General features: G+C 33.3%; 1 protein-coding gene across 1 annotated transcript; it reads right to left on the reverse strand.

Moving 5' to 3' along the window:
- Positions 1 to 693: 693 nt before the first annotated feature.
- Positions 694 to 1,257, reverse strand: LOC124371045 (putative nuclease HARBI1). Its single transcript, XM_046829351.1, has one exon. The coding sequence runs from the start codon at positions 1,255 to 1,257 to the stop codon at positions 694 to 696; it is 564 nt and encodes a 187-aa protein (XP_046685307.1).
- Between the last annotated feature and the right edge of the window lie 15,634 nt (positions 1,258 to 16,891).

The following is a 16,891-nucleotide window of genomic DNA, read 5'->3' on the forward strand; positions in this document are numbered from 1 at the left end:
GTCAGTCAACCTCAGTAGAAGCGACAAGAAATGACAGCAGTGACGAGTGGAAAAACTTAGCTGCAGCCGCAATCGCAATAACTACCCAACCTCATGAATCTGAACCTGAGAAAAAGTTGAGAACTCAAGCTGACAACTCGTATACAAGGCCCGCAAACAAAAAAACTATTGGCATACGAAACAGGTGAAATAAAAGATTTGAATACGCCGCAACTACAGAGACTTGTTCTCTTGCAACAGTTAGAATTACAGAAAATTCAAATTGAAAAAGAAAAAATTGAGTTACAAAAGTTGAAAGGAGGAACAGTTGAGAAAGAAACTCAAACTGATGACTATTCATTTAATCTGATGTTTAATATGTAAGTTAGCGGTTAGTTAAACCCAACTCCAGTTACCCAATAATAAACTATCCTTATCCTACAAAAAAAAAAAAAAAAAAAAAAAAAAAAAAAAAAAAAAAAAAAAAAAAAAAAAAAAAAAAAAAAAAAAATAGCTTACATGGCATGAATGCACCACGTACGTGTGCATGCCTGCCAACAGTGTTCATTGAGCTGTGGGTTATGTCAAAGGCCCTGCACATTTGTACTAGGCCTATGGTTTTATTTGTATTTGTATGGTTGTATTTTAATCTAGGTTTTCAAAAAAGTCTCTTTACTTTTTAACAATTTTATTTTTTGTACAATTTACTTACATTTAAATAAAACCCAGCATTCCATTCCGCTTCTGTTCGCCACGTTGTTTTGTTGCTTGGTTTTCGAACACTTCTTCGCCTCCTTCATCCTCGTTACACCCATCTTCATTCGCGTCGTCTTCAAAATTTAAAGGATCTCTGAGGTGTTTAGCTACATTGTGCAGCACAGTACAGGTGACAATTACTTTTGGTACTCTGTCTAGAGACAATCTAACACAGTTGCCAAGTATCGGGAATCTCTTCTTTAACTGTCCGAACACCCTTTCTGTCACCACCCTTTCCTTTGCATGAACACGATTAAATCGACGCTGAATATCGGTTTGAGGAGGTTTGAACGGGGTGATTAACCAAGGAGAAATACCATAGCCAGAGTCACCAAGTAAACACGCAGCACCGTCATAACGAGAAATAATATCCCGAACAGGACTCCTTCTCCATATTCTAGAATCGTGCACTGATCCTGGCCACTCTGCAGCAACGCTAGTGAACCTTTCTTGACTGTCACATGTTGCTTGCACGTTGATGCTGGGGTAACCCTTCCGGTTTATATACTCATCACCGAACATTGATGGTTTTTTTATTTCGATATGCGTGCAATCTAATGCACCTACAACAGTTGGTAAATCAAAATTTCTTTGCCACATCAACTTTGCATTATTTATTTCTTGTACTGTAGAAGGAAAATGTATCCAGTTGTCTGCGTTTTCCAAAATACAGTTCATCACATAATTAATGTTCTTACAAACTGTCGAACGGTCCACTCCAATATCTTCTGCTACACCACTTTGAAACCCCGGATCAGCTGTATAACGAAGAAAAATCTCCAATCGTTGTCTTGGAGTGAGTGCTTTCCCCCGAGTTTCGTCACTAGGCGGTAGAAATTGTTCTGCTAAAAAGTCTATATTCTCACTTTCAAACCGCATCAGCTCCTTGCACTTAGTCAATACTCTTCTTTCACCGTACACTCTTCTTTCCCGTACTTGCATAAACATCGCCATTAAAAGTCACGCAAGACATAAAAGTGAAGTGTGCCTATCTACAGACTCCAAAATAATGGAGATATATCTATAGGTAGGTAGATGTAACTATACTTTAATCACACCAAAAGTGAAGTTACAACTTCTATTCTAGAAAAGTTAAGATACAACTACAGGGGGTAGTTCTAGCTTCTTTTTAATCACATTAAGTGAAGCTCTAACTATAAAATACTGAAGTGGTAGCAATAACTACTTTTTAATCACTCCACTTATTGTTTTTCGTTAGTTTTCTTACTAAAAACTATCAGTTTTACTTTTTTAGCGTATCAACGTATTTATTTCTAAGAAAATTAAAAATAAAATGCTCATTTGCTACGAAACGGATTTACAAAAATGTTGTATATTCCGTGCCTGGGGAGGAAATACACTATCATCTCAGATCTATCTTATTGTCAGATCTCAGTTTGATGACTAATAGTTTGTATAAAACTGTAAATAAAAAGAATATCTAATATGACATTAGAGTCTGTGGCATAATTAGAATATTGAAATTAAAATCGTCAACAAACTAAATAGATTTTTTTGTCCATTTATATTCGTATATGAGCATTAACTTTTATGGTGGTTATTTCCCTATGGCTATAACGTGTTTGTGTCACACTTTGTGTGTGGACCTCAAACCTAGACAATGGAGGTCAACCACTCACATAAAAAGCGGCGAAAACACATACAATTACTGATTTTTTGTTTAAAAATTTGTGCAGTTGTATTTACAGTAAATATATCCTTTATAATGCCTTCGTATTAATAGTATATCGGAAAACTTTTAACCTTTATTGGTTAGAATGTAATTTAATTATACTTTATAATCTGTCCTGCTGTGTCCTGCCGGTTTTCGTCGTCGGCCTGTTGTAACTGACCATCAGCGCTTTGGCATTTTGGTTGAAATAATCACAAACGCACTCTCATTAAAATTCATACCATTGATGTAAATCAATTGATGTAAAAGGTACATGCACAATCAGCCACGTTGTTAGTATAAATTTTCCACGAAATGAGATCAACCCTGCGATTCCTCAGTTTGAAACTACTGCCGCCACGTTTAGCCTTGTAGTTTGTTTATCGTATGATGGTTGTTCCAGATCAGTATTCCAAGAACGCAAATTTAATATAATAGGCATTCCAAACTGGACAAAGCCTTCCTCTTTTCGTTAATATATTCAATATTCTGTAATGCCTCTCATATGGAGGCTAATTTTAACATATCTACTGCCTTATTGAAATAAAATAGCGGACAAACTTAACGCGGCTACTTTCTTCAAAGGCCGCTTTCATCGGGTACCAATCCCTCTTTTAGAAAAAATATATTAAAGAGCCTTCAGTTTAGTCATTAATTTATATTTGCATCTAGATAACTTCATTGCTTTAAGAAGTATCGCTAGTTGGCTTCCGGCCACGCATCTGAGTCAGATTTTGCCATGGGGCCTTGCAGATTTTGCCTTGCATACCAATTTTATACCGTCTACATAGGTGACTAATCAATACTAATCTTATAAAACAGAATAAGGAGGAAATTCGGTATAGAGAAGAACGATTGTACTAATAAACGATGCAGCGGTCACAGAGGAGAATTGATTTTGCGCTATTATTACTTGAAAGTATTAGGTCCGGCAACGAATACGCTAACACTACAACTAGGTCGGGCCACCGTACTCTGCTGCATTGATATCACATTGAAAATATCACATTGAAACCTTATGAAAAATAAATTTCCCTTAGACTATAACCAAAAAAACCCTTTGATATCAAAACCATGGTGTTTATATAATTTGCGGCGGTGGTCAGAATTTTAAGGACGGTAAGTTTATGGCCGTCCAAACTGATATAGCAAAGTGCACTGATGGTCATTCTTTACTGAACAGACGATAGCAAAGCCGAATCTTCCGACCATTTATATATACAACTACTAGATAGATAACTGTGCAATTTAAAATTTGTCTTGCCGACTGGGATCTTTGCATCTACCAGACGACAATAAGACGGCAGCTGCAGTAATTACTTATGTTGTGATCGCCTCGTTTTTTTGTACTCGCTCAGTCAGGTACGAAGTTATAGCCTACTGAATGTATGTTTAATAATCATGTATATTTTTTACCCGGTGATAAAAGGTTTAAAAATCATGAACTGAACATGAAGAATTAAAAATGATAAGCAAATCAAGAATTGATTCACTTTTTCTTGCTGTTTGACTCAAATGTCACATGTTTTAATGATACACTTGTCACATCCGCTCGCAAATTATAGAAAATTCATTGCTATTCGAGGGTAGGCATAGTTGGTACTTTTATTCTAATAATTGTTTAAATATAGGAATTCACACATTGGTTAAATATTTTAAGCTATTTGTAAATAGTGATTTATTCAAAGTTTATTTAGTGTTAAAAACAATCGTTTTCACGGGAAAAATATTTATTTGAGATAACTACATTTTTAGTTATATATTATACAAATACTACTACAAATCTCGATTACATTAAATAAGTGCAAAAATGGATCTTTATAAAGCAAAATTATTTTCCTAACACGTAAATGCAATCTGTTTTTAAATCTAACACGTCATTCCCAGTTTAGGAATTTATACAAACTGTGCAGGATGAATTAAAACCACTAATGCCTCTAAAATCAAGAACGGTGAAAGAATTGCCAGATAAGTTTGTGCAATAAAACGTAATTACCTACCTAAAAGCATCTCTGCATGACTCTCTGGCTCTCAAACCAAAAATCATTCTCACAGTTCTTTTTTGGAGTCTGAATACCCGTTCCAACTTGTGTTTTGCACAGCTACCTAGAGTTTAATTCCATACCCTAGATAAGGATAGATTATTCAAAAATATGCCGTTTTCAAGACTCCGATGGAGCAATACTGTGCCAAGTTGCGAAGAGCAAAAATTTCTGATGCAAATTCTGCACATGCGTGGTCGATGTGATTATCCCAAGTCAAACCCCGATCTAGCTACATTTCAAGGAATTTCGTGGTTTTTGTGTTTTTGTTGTTTACATGTTTTATACTGTAAAGTTTCATTAAATGTAGAATACAGTAAATGTTTTGTTGGTAGTGCTAATATTGACAGTGTCCTGCACTAAGCGCCAAAGAAATAAATTTGACTTTTCCTGTAAAGTGACGAGATAAGCCAGGGTCACAGTGGTCAGCTAGGCGAAAGACTCAAGAGTGTATGATAAATGGTATTTAAAAACTATTTTTTAATTTGTAAGTAGCAGATTTGAGAATGTTATTGTGTGATAGGAGTGGTGGCACAGTTTCAAGTCTATAATATTTTTTGAGACAATTTTTTAAGGAAAACTGGTAATAATGATTTATTAAAATGTCCTTAATACAAAAGCAGCAAAGTATGGAATTGTTTTTGATGGGGAATGATGGGATTGAATTTAAAACATTTGATAAATGTTTTATAAGAATTAAATATAGAGTAATATGAAATATTATTATATTGTTTACCGAGATTCGGCCGGCAAAGCAGATTCGGGACGACTCAGACGAATTTCCAGAGGTTCATATCGGTTTGCTTCCGGAGTGAAAAACTCGTCGAATCATCTATTAAACTCTATAGTTTTATATTTAAATACATCCATGACCTTTTTTATTGATACAAAAAGCCAATGTAGTTCCTAAATCTGGCAATAATACTAAATATGATTGTATAAATAAATTGAGAACAAGCAAAGTAATTTCCTTCCTCTTTTTCATCAGCTTTCATTACGCCCTCTCATGAATGACGTGGTTGGTAAAGTCTATCAGTACATTACAACAGCGTGTATTAAAATTATCGCATGGGTATTGAATTTTTTAACGATGTTTATGACACTGTAGATAGGGAAAAGTGCGTTAGCTGAATGATGAAGAAGTTAATATCTACGCATGTCAATAATTTAACTGTGATTAGGACTTTAGTCCAATGTAAATTTTCACGATAGGCAGGAGTTTGGAAAATTACTGTTTTATGACACTTTTTCATTATATTGCTATTTAATTAGCCAATTGGAATGGAACATCATGTAAGTTTATGTTATGTTAGGCCAACGGTTTCAATGGTTTAGTGTTCTGAGTGGCGCGTTTATTATCTGGAAAGCGATAGCCTGGAGTTATAAATATCAGGGAACCGCTTCAGAGAAGACAGCTCAATAAGACAATACTCTTGAATTGAAGACGATAACGCAATTATAATATCTTAACAGTGCATATTAAAAAGAATATTATAAAATGTGTTCTAAGAGTGTGGTATTTGTTAAAACTTTCGAGCAAAATAAAGAGTATAACAAAGAAATGCTAATTTTCCACAACATAAAATTCCTTTGATACAGTACATAAAAAAATCATTGTAGTAATTTAGACATACTAGTACAGGTATGCACAAGGGGGCAATTTGTCAGGCCAAAATATTATTTTTGAAATTGTTGAATTTATTGTTAATTAAATAAATTTACCCCTTTCTTAAAAATATTACAGCCAACAGCTAAGCATTCACGGTACAAATATTTACTTTTTGTATGTTGATAACTTCTTCTTTAGTTATTATTTATTTTATGAATATCTTGCCCAAATAATTACTCAATAGAAAAATATGAGGTATTATTAATCTATAGTATACAATTTTGTATACAAGTTTTGTGTGCAATACGAAACAAAGGTTTTAGTGTTATTACCACTCTCTGGCTAGTGCCTAACCAAACTCTATAGAGTGACACAGACCATCATATCTCGGGGGAGAGAGAGCGAGCAGTCGAATGGCAAAGAATGGACATCCGCCCCGCAGACCAATATAGTACTCTTACTTCCACTACGACGCGACAATAGTACTCTTGTCCGGCGTGCCTTGACCGTGGTCAGCACCTCCTGCACTTGGTCAGGGATTCATTCCTGAGTTTTTCTAAAACACTTCAATAACTAACGCTTGCTCCCACTTAACTCTATGTTGGCAGCCGATCTTTAAGGTTGACTTTTTGATTATTCCTAATACTGTAATTTTGGGTATTAAAAAAAATGTTTAGATTAATCTCATAACCAGAACTAAAAACTGTTGATGATAAATATATGAATTTTTAAATTAGGTGCAAGTAGTCTGGCTGAATAAAATGTCATGAATTTATTTATAAAACATTTTTTAACTATTTAAATATTTTGTTAAACATTTTTAAAGCTATATTTAATCTTAACAAATTTAATTTTCTCAAATCATTAATTAAGAAATGTCACGTCCTGAAGTTATTATTAATCTACGTACTGTAAAAAATTCACTTTTTATCATCGGCATCGGCCGTTTAATTTAGACTTCATCACAAACATTTTCTCATTTAAACATATATTAATCGTAAAAATCCTTTAATATTGCTGTATCCCTATATTATTAACTTATTCTCTTACGACTTATAATATTGAGGTAATATGTGAAAAGCAATTACACGTGTTGCCTTTGTTAAACCTTCTGTTAATGCAGAGTATAACGAGACCTCGGTTTTACAAATGACAATGTAGAGTGTGAACAGATTTTCTGAGTCTTCTTATTATTCTAATTGGAGATATCTATGATTTGATGTAACTCATTATGTAGTGAGGAATTACTTCCTCCCGTGTTTAGTAACTTTAAATTAGTATTTATTGGTTTCTTGCAATAAGACGGAAACATTTATATGTTATTTGGAGAAAGGAATTCAAGTATGATCGTTGGACAAAATGCAGTTAATTATAAACGAAATGGGTTAAGTGAAAGGTTGACATAAAAAGTTACAGTATATGTTTAACATTTAATGGTAAATAAAAAACAGTATTGTGCATTGGCGTCCCGTAGCGTTTAAATGTTGATAGGGTTTAAATCCAATCAAATGGGTCTCAGTTCCTTATAGGACATATTTGGTTAGGGATCATAAGTACTATCAGACACAGAACTTCGTGACACACTTTTAAGAACGCCTTGCTTTTAGATTTTATGCACCAGACTTAGTGCAAACAAATATTCTAAACTCTATGATGGAAGCAGTGATTTAACGCGATTTACTTAGTGTTTATCCATCGCATTTACATAACAGAGCTATATACATAATACATAACACAACTATATACGAAAAACTAAGGCGCGGCGTTGATGTTTCAAAATCAAGCAACATTGGAAAGCTCTTCTATATTTATCCCATAAGAGTATATTTAGCTGTTATTACTGTGTCGTGTAGTGTTTAAATCTATAGAAATATCTTGAATTCGTTTTCATTAAAAATATACTAAAAGCTAATTAACATTCTTTGCAACGACTTGAGCAAGGTATTATTATCGTGTGTATGAATGTGGAAGAATTGGGGAGGGAGAGTTTATTTGGCTAGACCCCCTAATCAAGTTCAATGCACATAAGAGTAAAGCAACCTTATTCGGCTTAAGCAGAGGTGTGTAAAAACGTTGAAATTTATTAAAAAAAATATATATTTTTTTAAAACTTTTTATCGGTACGTTCACACCATTCTCTATTTGGGGCGGTTCCCTAACACAAAGAAATTTATAATGATAATCATAAAATAATCAACGCGCAAAATTCGCACCTATAATATTTTACAACAGTTCACATTTAAGAGGCTCTTTTAATTAACTAATTTTTGTAACTGTAGAGACGGAAAATGGGATTTTTAGGAATTTTATAGACCAGTAGGGCGTAGCCCGAAGAGATTTTTGAAATAAGAATATGCATATATTCATCCAGGGAACCCTAAGAATGTCTACGTAAAATTGCAGTACAATGGGTTAAATAGTTAAAGCGTGAAAGCAAAACATAAGCACTTTTCCATTTATAATATTATTAATACCTTCATGTTATATCTAGGCCTAAAAATCATTAATAATAAGGATAATACATTTTACCGTACGTGCTAGAAAAGTGGCTTGTGGGAATATTTTTATTTTATTCATAATAAAATTGTTAAATTATATTTTATTTAAATATATACATTTTTAAGATATGTGGAATTATAAATAAGTAATTATTTATGAAATACTTTGTCCTTTCCTGAAGTTCTAAAATTACGTACAACAAAAAATTTTTATATCCATTCGTTTTTTTGGTCCTAATTTACGAAGTTGACAAACATTTTATATATTCAATGTATGTAGGTCTTAAAAAGCCATTAATAAAGTTTATATCTACGAGAGCGGTCTGAAAAGTTTCCGACCTAACTAACATGACATCATTTGTGAAATAAAAAATTAAACATAGTATCCTACACACTTCTATCAGCGATACCATCTCTGTAACCCGTAAAAATTGTACTCGGAATATTTTTCTGAAAAATAATTGTTCACGAAGGTGATTGCCTCTTTATTAGACGATCATATTTGTCCTCCGAGCGCAATTTTGAGATGAAGGAACGAAAAGAATTCGCTTGGGATCGGAGCTGGTGAGTAAGACGGATGGTTATGCAGTTAAACCCGTAATTCATGGATTTTCGCCATCATAACCGCTAAGGGACGAGAAGGTTCGTAGTCTTGGTGAAACATTATATTCTCTTTATACAAATGTGGGCGTTTTCTTTAAAAAATGTCTACCTTTACCTTGTCAAGTAATTATGGATAGTATGTCCTGTAATGGTTTTCCTTTTTGAAGCTAATCGATTAAATTAATTCTATTAATATCACATAAACAGTCATCATCTCTTTCCCAACCAAAAAAGCAGCATTTTTTTCTTTTTTTGAGTCGGTTCCCCTCTTGTATTTTTCTTTCGGGTGTGTAATGGTGTAATCAAGTTTTATCTACAGTAATTAATCAGCGAATTTGGATTATTTCGCCTAAACTGCACGAGAAGAGCGTTGGAAATGTTCATCCTAAAATCTTTTTGGTCTAACGTGAGCAAACGCGACATTAAACGCGCGGACAACTTTTTCATGCCTAAATGTTGATTTAAAAATGTGATAGACACGTTCTTTAGAAATATAAACTGTGATTTATTTTTTCGCATTAAATCGGTGGTCGTCTAGCACCATTTGGTTAACTTTGTCGATGATTTCATGGGTAGTTGCAATTTTTGGACGTCCCGAACGTTCATCGTCTTCCAAGATCCATTTTTAAATGAAGCAGCCCAAAATTTCACTGAGGTAAATGATTGTGCAGAGTTTATATACACAGAATCCAACTCAATTTTTATTTTAGAAGGCGTATTGCCTTTCAAACACAAATATTTAATGGCAGAACGATAATCGTGTCCATATCACAAAAACACTCACATCAACTCACTCGAATGTTACATAAAAACGGCGCGTCGAAAATACTCGTAGCTAAAACTTTTTTGAGTAAATCAAATCAAATCAAATCAAATATAAGTTTATTTTCCAAATTCAACAATAAGTTTGTACACATATAAGTATGAAAATAGACAGCACATAGAACGTGTCTGTGCGTGCTGCCCAGCCCAATCTAGACGTGTACAAAAAAAAATGATAAAAAACAAATACTGTATATAAAATGAAATAATAAAAGCATCTTGACATTACAGACACATACATATATACACACACATATATACACACATATACACAAATATATATACATACATACACATACATATTTGCATATACAAATATTAAAATTAAAAAAAGGAAAAAAAGAGTAAAGAATAGAATTAAAGTACGACTTATGTTTGTACAAGAAAAATAAACTACTATATTAACCATAAATTGAATAAAACACTTATCAATAAATATAGCAAGCGTTTAAATAAAACATCTTAATTTTTTAAAACATAATTAATAAATTATAAAGTTTCGAGAAACAGGTGTAGCGTAGACGTTTGTTATGATTGGAAGTAGTTAACTATAGTTGTAGTGTTTAGAAGCGGTAATGATTAGTAACGGTAAGTGGGGGTGAGGAGAAATTCAGCATTATTTGGGCCGATCATCCGAAGCCAGGGCAGTAACCAGCCGCTTGAAGCCACTGACAGGCTCGTCCTGCAGGTCCCTTATCACAGAGGGCAATTGTCTGTAGAGCGTGTTGGCGACGTAGTAGGCATTCGTAAGGTTAATAGACAGTTTAATGACAGGGACCTGCAACCCCACACTCACAGCGTTCCTGGTCGGGTAACCGTGAGCAATAGGGTGAGGACGACATCTTTATGAGAGTAGGTGTAGACCAGTACATTCCTAATAAATAATTGCCTAATTGTAAAAAATATCATTTTCCCTAAATAACAAGGTTGATGAATAATGCCTTTGTTTATTAAGCGCTGCCTTAATTATAGATTTTTGAATAACGTTTAGTGGTTCCAATATGGTCCTGTAAGCCCCTCCCCAAGCGATAATACCATACTGTAAAACTGATTGTACATACGAGTAATAAACTGTTTTTATCTCATTATAATTTAGAATTTGGCCTAATTGATAAAATATGTAAATAAATTTTCTTAATTTAGACTTTATACTATTAATGTGAGGCTCCCATCTGAGTTTTGAATCAATTATTACACCTAGATACTTATACTGGTCCACCCTCTCAATCAGCTGGCAATTGCAGGTAGTATTATACAAGTCTCCGCATGAGTGCAATAACAGCCGTAAATCAGCAGGTGGCTCGCTCGCGGTGCGTAATGCAATAGGCAAGCATTTAGTTTTACCAACATTCATCGATAAAATATTATCACAAAACCATGTATATAATAAATTTAATTCTCGAGAAGCGGTGTCGTATACATCATGCCAAGTTTTACCATTGAAAATTACAACCGTATCATCAGCGAACAAGAGAAGCTTTCCCGTAATATTCAATTTATCTAAGTTATTTATATAGATTAGGAATAACAACGGACCCAGCGTACTTCCTTGAACCACGCCGTACTTTACTTCCAGTGGTTCACTACTAATATTATCAATATTAACAATTTGATTTCGACCACTCAAATAACTTTTAAACCAATTTAAGGTCACTCCCCGGACTCCAATACATTCCAATTTATTAAACAACAAATTTCTATCTATGGAATCAAAAGCTTTGGCTAAATCAATAAAAACAAGTAATGATTTATAATTTTCCTTTAAATATTCGGTTATAATTTTATTAATATCAAAGAGTGCGTCGGAAGTATTTTTACCTGGCCTAAATCCAAACTGCGATATCGACAAAAGATTTATGTGTTTTTCAAGATAATTCTGAAACTGATATTTTACGCACTTCTCCAGTAATTTACCAAGCACACTAAGTAACGAGATCGGTCTGTAATTATTCATATCTGATTTGTCATTAGATTTATACAAGGGAATTACTTTGGCTGTTTTCAATTTTTCTGGAAAAAACTCCCGAAGCAATGCTAAGATTAATCAAATGTTTTAGTGGTGAAAGAAGGTACTTTAAATTATTTTTTAAAATCGATGTTGGTAAACCATCGAACCCGGGAGCCGAGCCACCGCGCATCTCGGCAACGTATCTCTCCACCTGGCTGTCGGTGACCGGGTTCAGCTGGAAAGACATGACCGGCCTTGTATGAGGCATCATCCACCAGGGGCGGGCCGACCGACTGCGGCAACTCCTTTGCAAGACATGAACCTACGTTTGAAAAGAAAACATTAAATGAGTTTGCCACAGTCTTAATGTCACCACCCCCCTGATCCGAAGCCTGAAGAAAGTTTCGTATAGGGAATGTACTTTTAGATCCTGATCCACCGCTTATTTCATTAATAACTTTCCAAAATCGTTTTGGATTGTTTGACGAATTTATAATTTGATCTCTATAGTAAGCTGTTTTTGTGTTTTTTATATCTTTTGCCAATTTGTTTCTAAAAGTTTTAAAATAATTTTTAAGAGTATCATTAAACGGTTGTCTTTTTAAAATTTTACTAATTTTGTCTCGTTTTCTAATTGATTGGATTAAATCTACAGTTATCCATGGTTTAAGCTTCTTATTTAGTATTTAGTAACTAACTGTCAACAGACGAAATTCAGTAGCTTTTGTTAATGAAGCTTCCATCTTCACGTTCAGAAAGCAAACTTTTCAGACCACACTCGTATATTATTAACCAACTCCGATATGTTAAATACAGAATTAGAATGTGAAACTATGTTGCTTTTATATACCATCTTTTAATGCAGAGTATAATGAAGAGTTATACCATCTGTGAATGTAGAGTGTGAACAGACCTTAGCTAAATTTTATGGTTTTTATATTATGCTATATAGAAATATGCTTGTGTAATATCTCATTGTTTAATACCAAAATATTCTTTCCAAATTCAGTAACTTTAAATTAGTGCTCAGTGGTTTCTTGCAATCAAACATTTAATATGTAACTTGAGGAAGTAAATTCTTGTGTGATTGTTAAATAAAATACAACCATAATCAGTATAAGCTAAAGTAGTGAAAGACTAACATCACATGTTACATTAGATATTTACAAATTAAAGGGCCAATAAAAAGGTGGTAATATAAGAAAACAGTATTGCGCATTGGCCTTCTGTATTCTTAAAATTGTTAAAGGTGCCAATGACCAAAAAAATAGGCGAATTTAATAAAATAATAACATTTGTGCGCATTTATTTCTATAAAACATTTTTGGGAAAAGGAATAAGTTTTAAAAACTTTACAATTAAGTGCAGTACCTGAGAACTAGTAATATTTTATAATATCAGCTCAAGATTTTGTCCACAATAATTGAAATGTTAAGATCTTATTTGTATAAACTTGGTATAATGTTTATTTTTTAGCTTTTAGTGAATTCAACTCTCTTCAATATCACATAGTTATAATTTAATTTTGTATGGCAGGTTTATTATAAAATGTACAACTTTTATTTTTCATCTCATTCCGTATTTATAATTTTAGGAGATAAATACGTTGCTGGTTATCTTATAGTATAAATTGGTAGATTTAATTCAGCAGTTAGTACGGAATTAGTAGGCCTATACGTGTATACATTCCTGGTCCCCGATCATATTCGAACATTAGTTTAAATTTGAAACAATTCTTAGATTTAAGTTCATCATTGATGATTGGTGTATTATTTTAAAAATATTGTTAATGTAGAATGTTTTCATTCTTTTAGTGTGTTAAGGTGATATATGTGATGTAGATGTTAAAAATTTTAAAATAAAAAATACTTTGAAGAGTGCTATAAAATTTGTGATGTTCTGGCAAAATAAAACTGTTATTTTATCTATTTCAATGCAATCCTTTCGCTGATTTGCTGACCACACAACTACCCAGCAATAATTGAGACGCTTGAAGCATAGTATTCTCCGTGTTTAAACCAGGCACTGTCAATTAACTTTTATGTTAAATTTACTACAGGAACGCGACCCATTAACAAATTAAAAAACAGTATTATGACAAAAATGCACAGCATAGATAAATGTTACTTACATTAAAACATGCGCATTACCATATCTATTAATAATTATAAATGGGAAAATAATTTAAACTGAAAATCTATTTTAATGCGTATGATTTAGAAAACGTCATTATATTGAATTACATTTTTAATATTATGAAATACAATAAATGTCTGTGGGCAATAAGGAGGCCACAGATCAGATACAACAGCAATTTATGTTTTAATATTAATGATTATCCATGAAATTCTGTTACATTCACCTAAGGTAATATTATTGATTACCTTAAAATTAAATAAAATATGTGAAAATTAATGCTTTATAACTTGGAGTTTTACAAACGAAAGGCAAGTCCAGGTCCTTTCAATAATTTACAATCAAAAGGCAGATGCAGGTCCCTTCCCCTCTTTCTCCCACCACCAACCACACGACCCGCGGACCAACATGTACCGCTTAATTGTACGGTGTATAAAATGGGACCAACATGGACCGCTCATTACACGCGGACCAGCATGTGGACAAAAGTTTTTATATATTAAAAATTATTAGCATACATTTATCAAGCAAGTTATAAAACATAAATGTATGCTGAGAACAAATTTATAATACGGTTATATGAAGGTTTAAATAGGGGGCTTGATGGACCTGCATGGGTCGCTGTATAACACAGGACCATCAAGTGCCTCGTTTCCGTAAATATATATATATATATATATATATATATATATATATTTATATATTTATTCTATATATTTATTGTATAGTTCAGTATGGAGCCGACGAATATAGTTCTCACAACTTATAGCATTTGTTACAAAGTCCTGGAGAAAGTAGGGCGATACTATTGTTTAGCTCCCAAAACACCTCTGTTCTTTGCTATGAGAAATGCATCCAACTTGGAGGAAAGTAGTTCCGCTTAGACCGTTTATGAACGGTTCATTTTGTGACAACTCGGTGTTGTGACGACCCCAGCATATAGTTCTAAGACCAGACCGGTAACATCGTATGCGGTCTTAATCAGCCAATTTAAAATATTAAATTGTCAGTAATATATTTTATTTTTATTCAGCATAACATTTAATTGTAGTAACGAGTAATGAATATATGCAGCCAGACTTATTAGGTTAAGCAGTGCAGGTGGAGAAGATATATATTTTAATTCAGCACATGAATTGTAAGTCCAAGTCTGTCAGCAGTAAGCCTGGTAATTTTCCATACCCAGAGCAGCTGCGCAGTTACTGGGTGGTAAACAGGCAGGAATTTGCTGAGGTAGCGTCTGGGAACAACGCTGCTCCCTGGAGTTCGTTGTTCTGAGTCGCAGTCGTGCCAGGGTTTTGAACGCGTCAAGCTCGCGTGAAATCGCTCTCTCGCTTCGCTCTCCTCTCCCGTTCTAAATTTGTAATTGTTCAACTGATTCTAAATTAAGCAATAAAATTCAAATTGTTTTCGCAATAAACTAAATTGTTTTATTTGGCCCAACCGAGGAGAGAATTTTTATTACAGCAACCTGGGCTAGTTTCCATCACCGTGTCCGAATTAGAACCCGAGAATTTCTAAATTAAATTACGTGTGGTCGTCACGCCACATATTTGGTGTCAGGTGTGGGGTTGGTAAAATTCTGTGGGGTGAAGTTCTGCAGTTGGTTCTGTCGATCGGTTCGTCTTTCTAAAAATAAATTAGTGTTTCTTTGTTTCGTTGAAGAAATCGAAAAGTTGGTGCAAGAAGCCGGGACAAGGATGATGGGTAAGTAATTTTTTATTCTGCCCGTAGAATAATGCTAGCCTAGAAACTGTTTATAAAACGTAATATTTGAAATTGTTGAAATCACGAGGTGACTAAGTCAAAGGTAATTTAATGCTTTAAATTTAAAACTAATTGAAAACTTTTTTTGATTGATTTTTATAATTTTTATTGAATTTTAAAGTAATACTTGTAATAGAGACGCCATGTTGGCTGAGAACAATAGACGCTAATAGTCCGCCATACTTGTTGTAAGCTCCCACAATTCCATTCGACATTACTAACTAGTTATATTCTTTGTTAGGCATTCGGTTGTCGATTACTTGAATCTCGACAATCGTTATTTCGGTAGTTGTGAATAATTGAGTAGTTATTCGGTAGTACTTTGTTTTGATTGGACTAGTCCCTCAGTAATTTAATTTTTATACGTAATATTTATCAATAATAAACGTACACTAAGGTTTTAATGTACTGATTTAACTGGTAGTTAAAACCTGATTAACCTAAATTAACTGCTTCTAAAAACTAACTTAATTATACAAATTAGTTGATAACCTAACCTTTCTGACTTTGGTTAGGCTAACTCAAAGGTACCGGTACAGGGCAGGAGGCTAACCACGTTGTGAGAGAAGGAAGATAAGGGGTAGTAGTCATTAAAGGAAAGTGAAATAAATTATAAATTTAAATATTTTTGAAAAATTAAAGTTGGACTTGGTTATATTTTGTTGAAACTTTGGGAACTTGTTCATCTGATGATAGTTAAATTGTAATTAAAACTTTAAACTTTTGTTTAACTTTAAAGTTTTGACTTTTGATTTTTTATTATGTTTTAAATTCTTCCTCTCGTCCGTGGTGGAGCCAGCAAACCCTGATTGAGTTAGTTTGCTAAGTTTATTTACAGGCACGAAGAAAGAAGATTAAATTTTGTTGGAATAGGTTTTCGACATTCGTGATGAATTGTATGATGAATTGAGTGATAGTTAAAAGGTATTTTAAATATTTTTGGGTAATTTGAAGGAAAAGTAAATATTGAAATAATGGAATTATTCTTTGCTCAGACATAGTAGGTTGTCTTGACTTAGAATAAATCGTGGTGTAACTTCGTATTTGATTAGTGTTCAG

Source organism: Homalodisca vitripennis, unplaced genomic scaffold (assembly GCF_021130785.1).
Source record: "Homalodisca vitripennis isolate AUS2020 unplaced genomic scaffold, UT_GWSS_2.1 ScUCBcl_857;HRSCAF=3717, whole genome shotgun sequence".
Taxonomy (NCBI): domain Eukaryota; kingdom Metazoa; phylum Arthropoda; class Insecta; order Hemiptera; family Cicadellidae; genus Homalodisca; species Homalodisca vitripennis.

Excerpts from the sequence above, each read along its gene's own strand:
- LOC124371045 (XM_046829351.1), bottom strand. The coding sequence starts at position 1,257 with ATGTTCGGTGATGAGTATATAAACCGGAAGGGTTACCCCAGCATCAAC.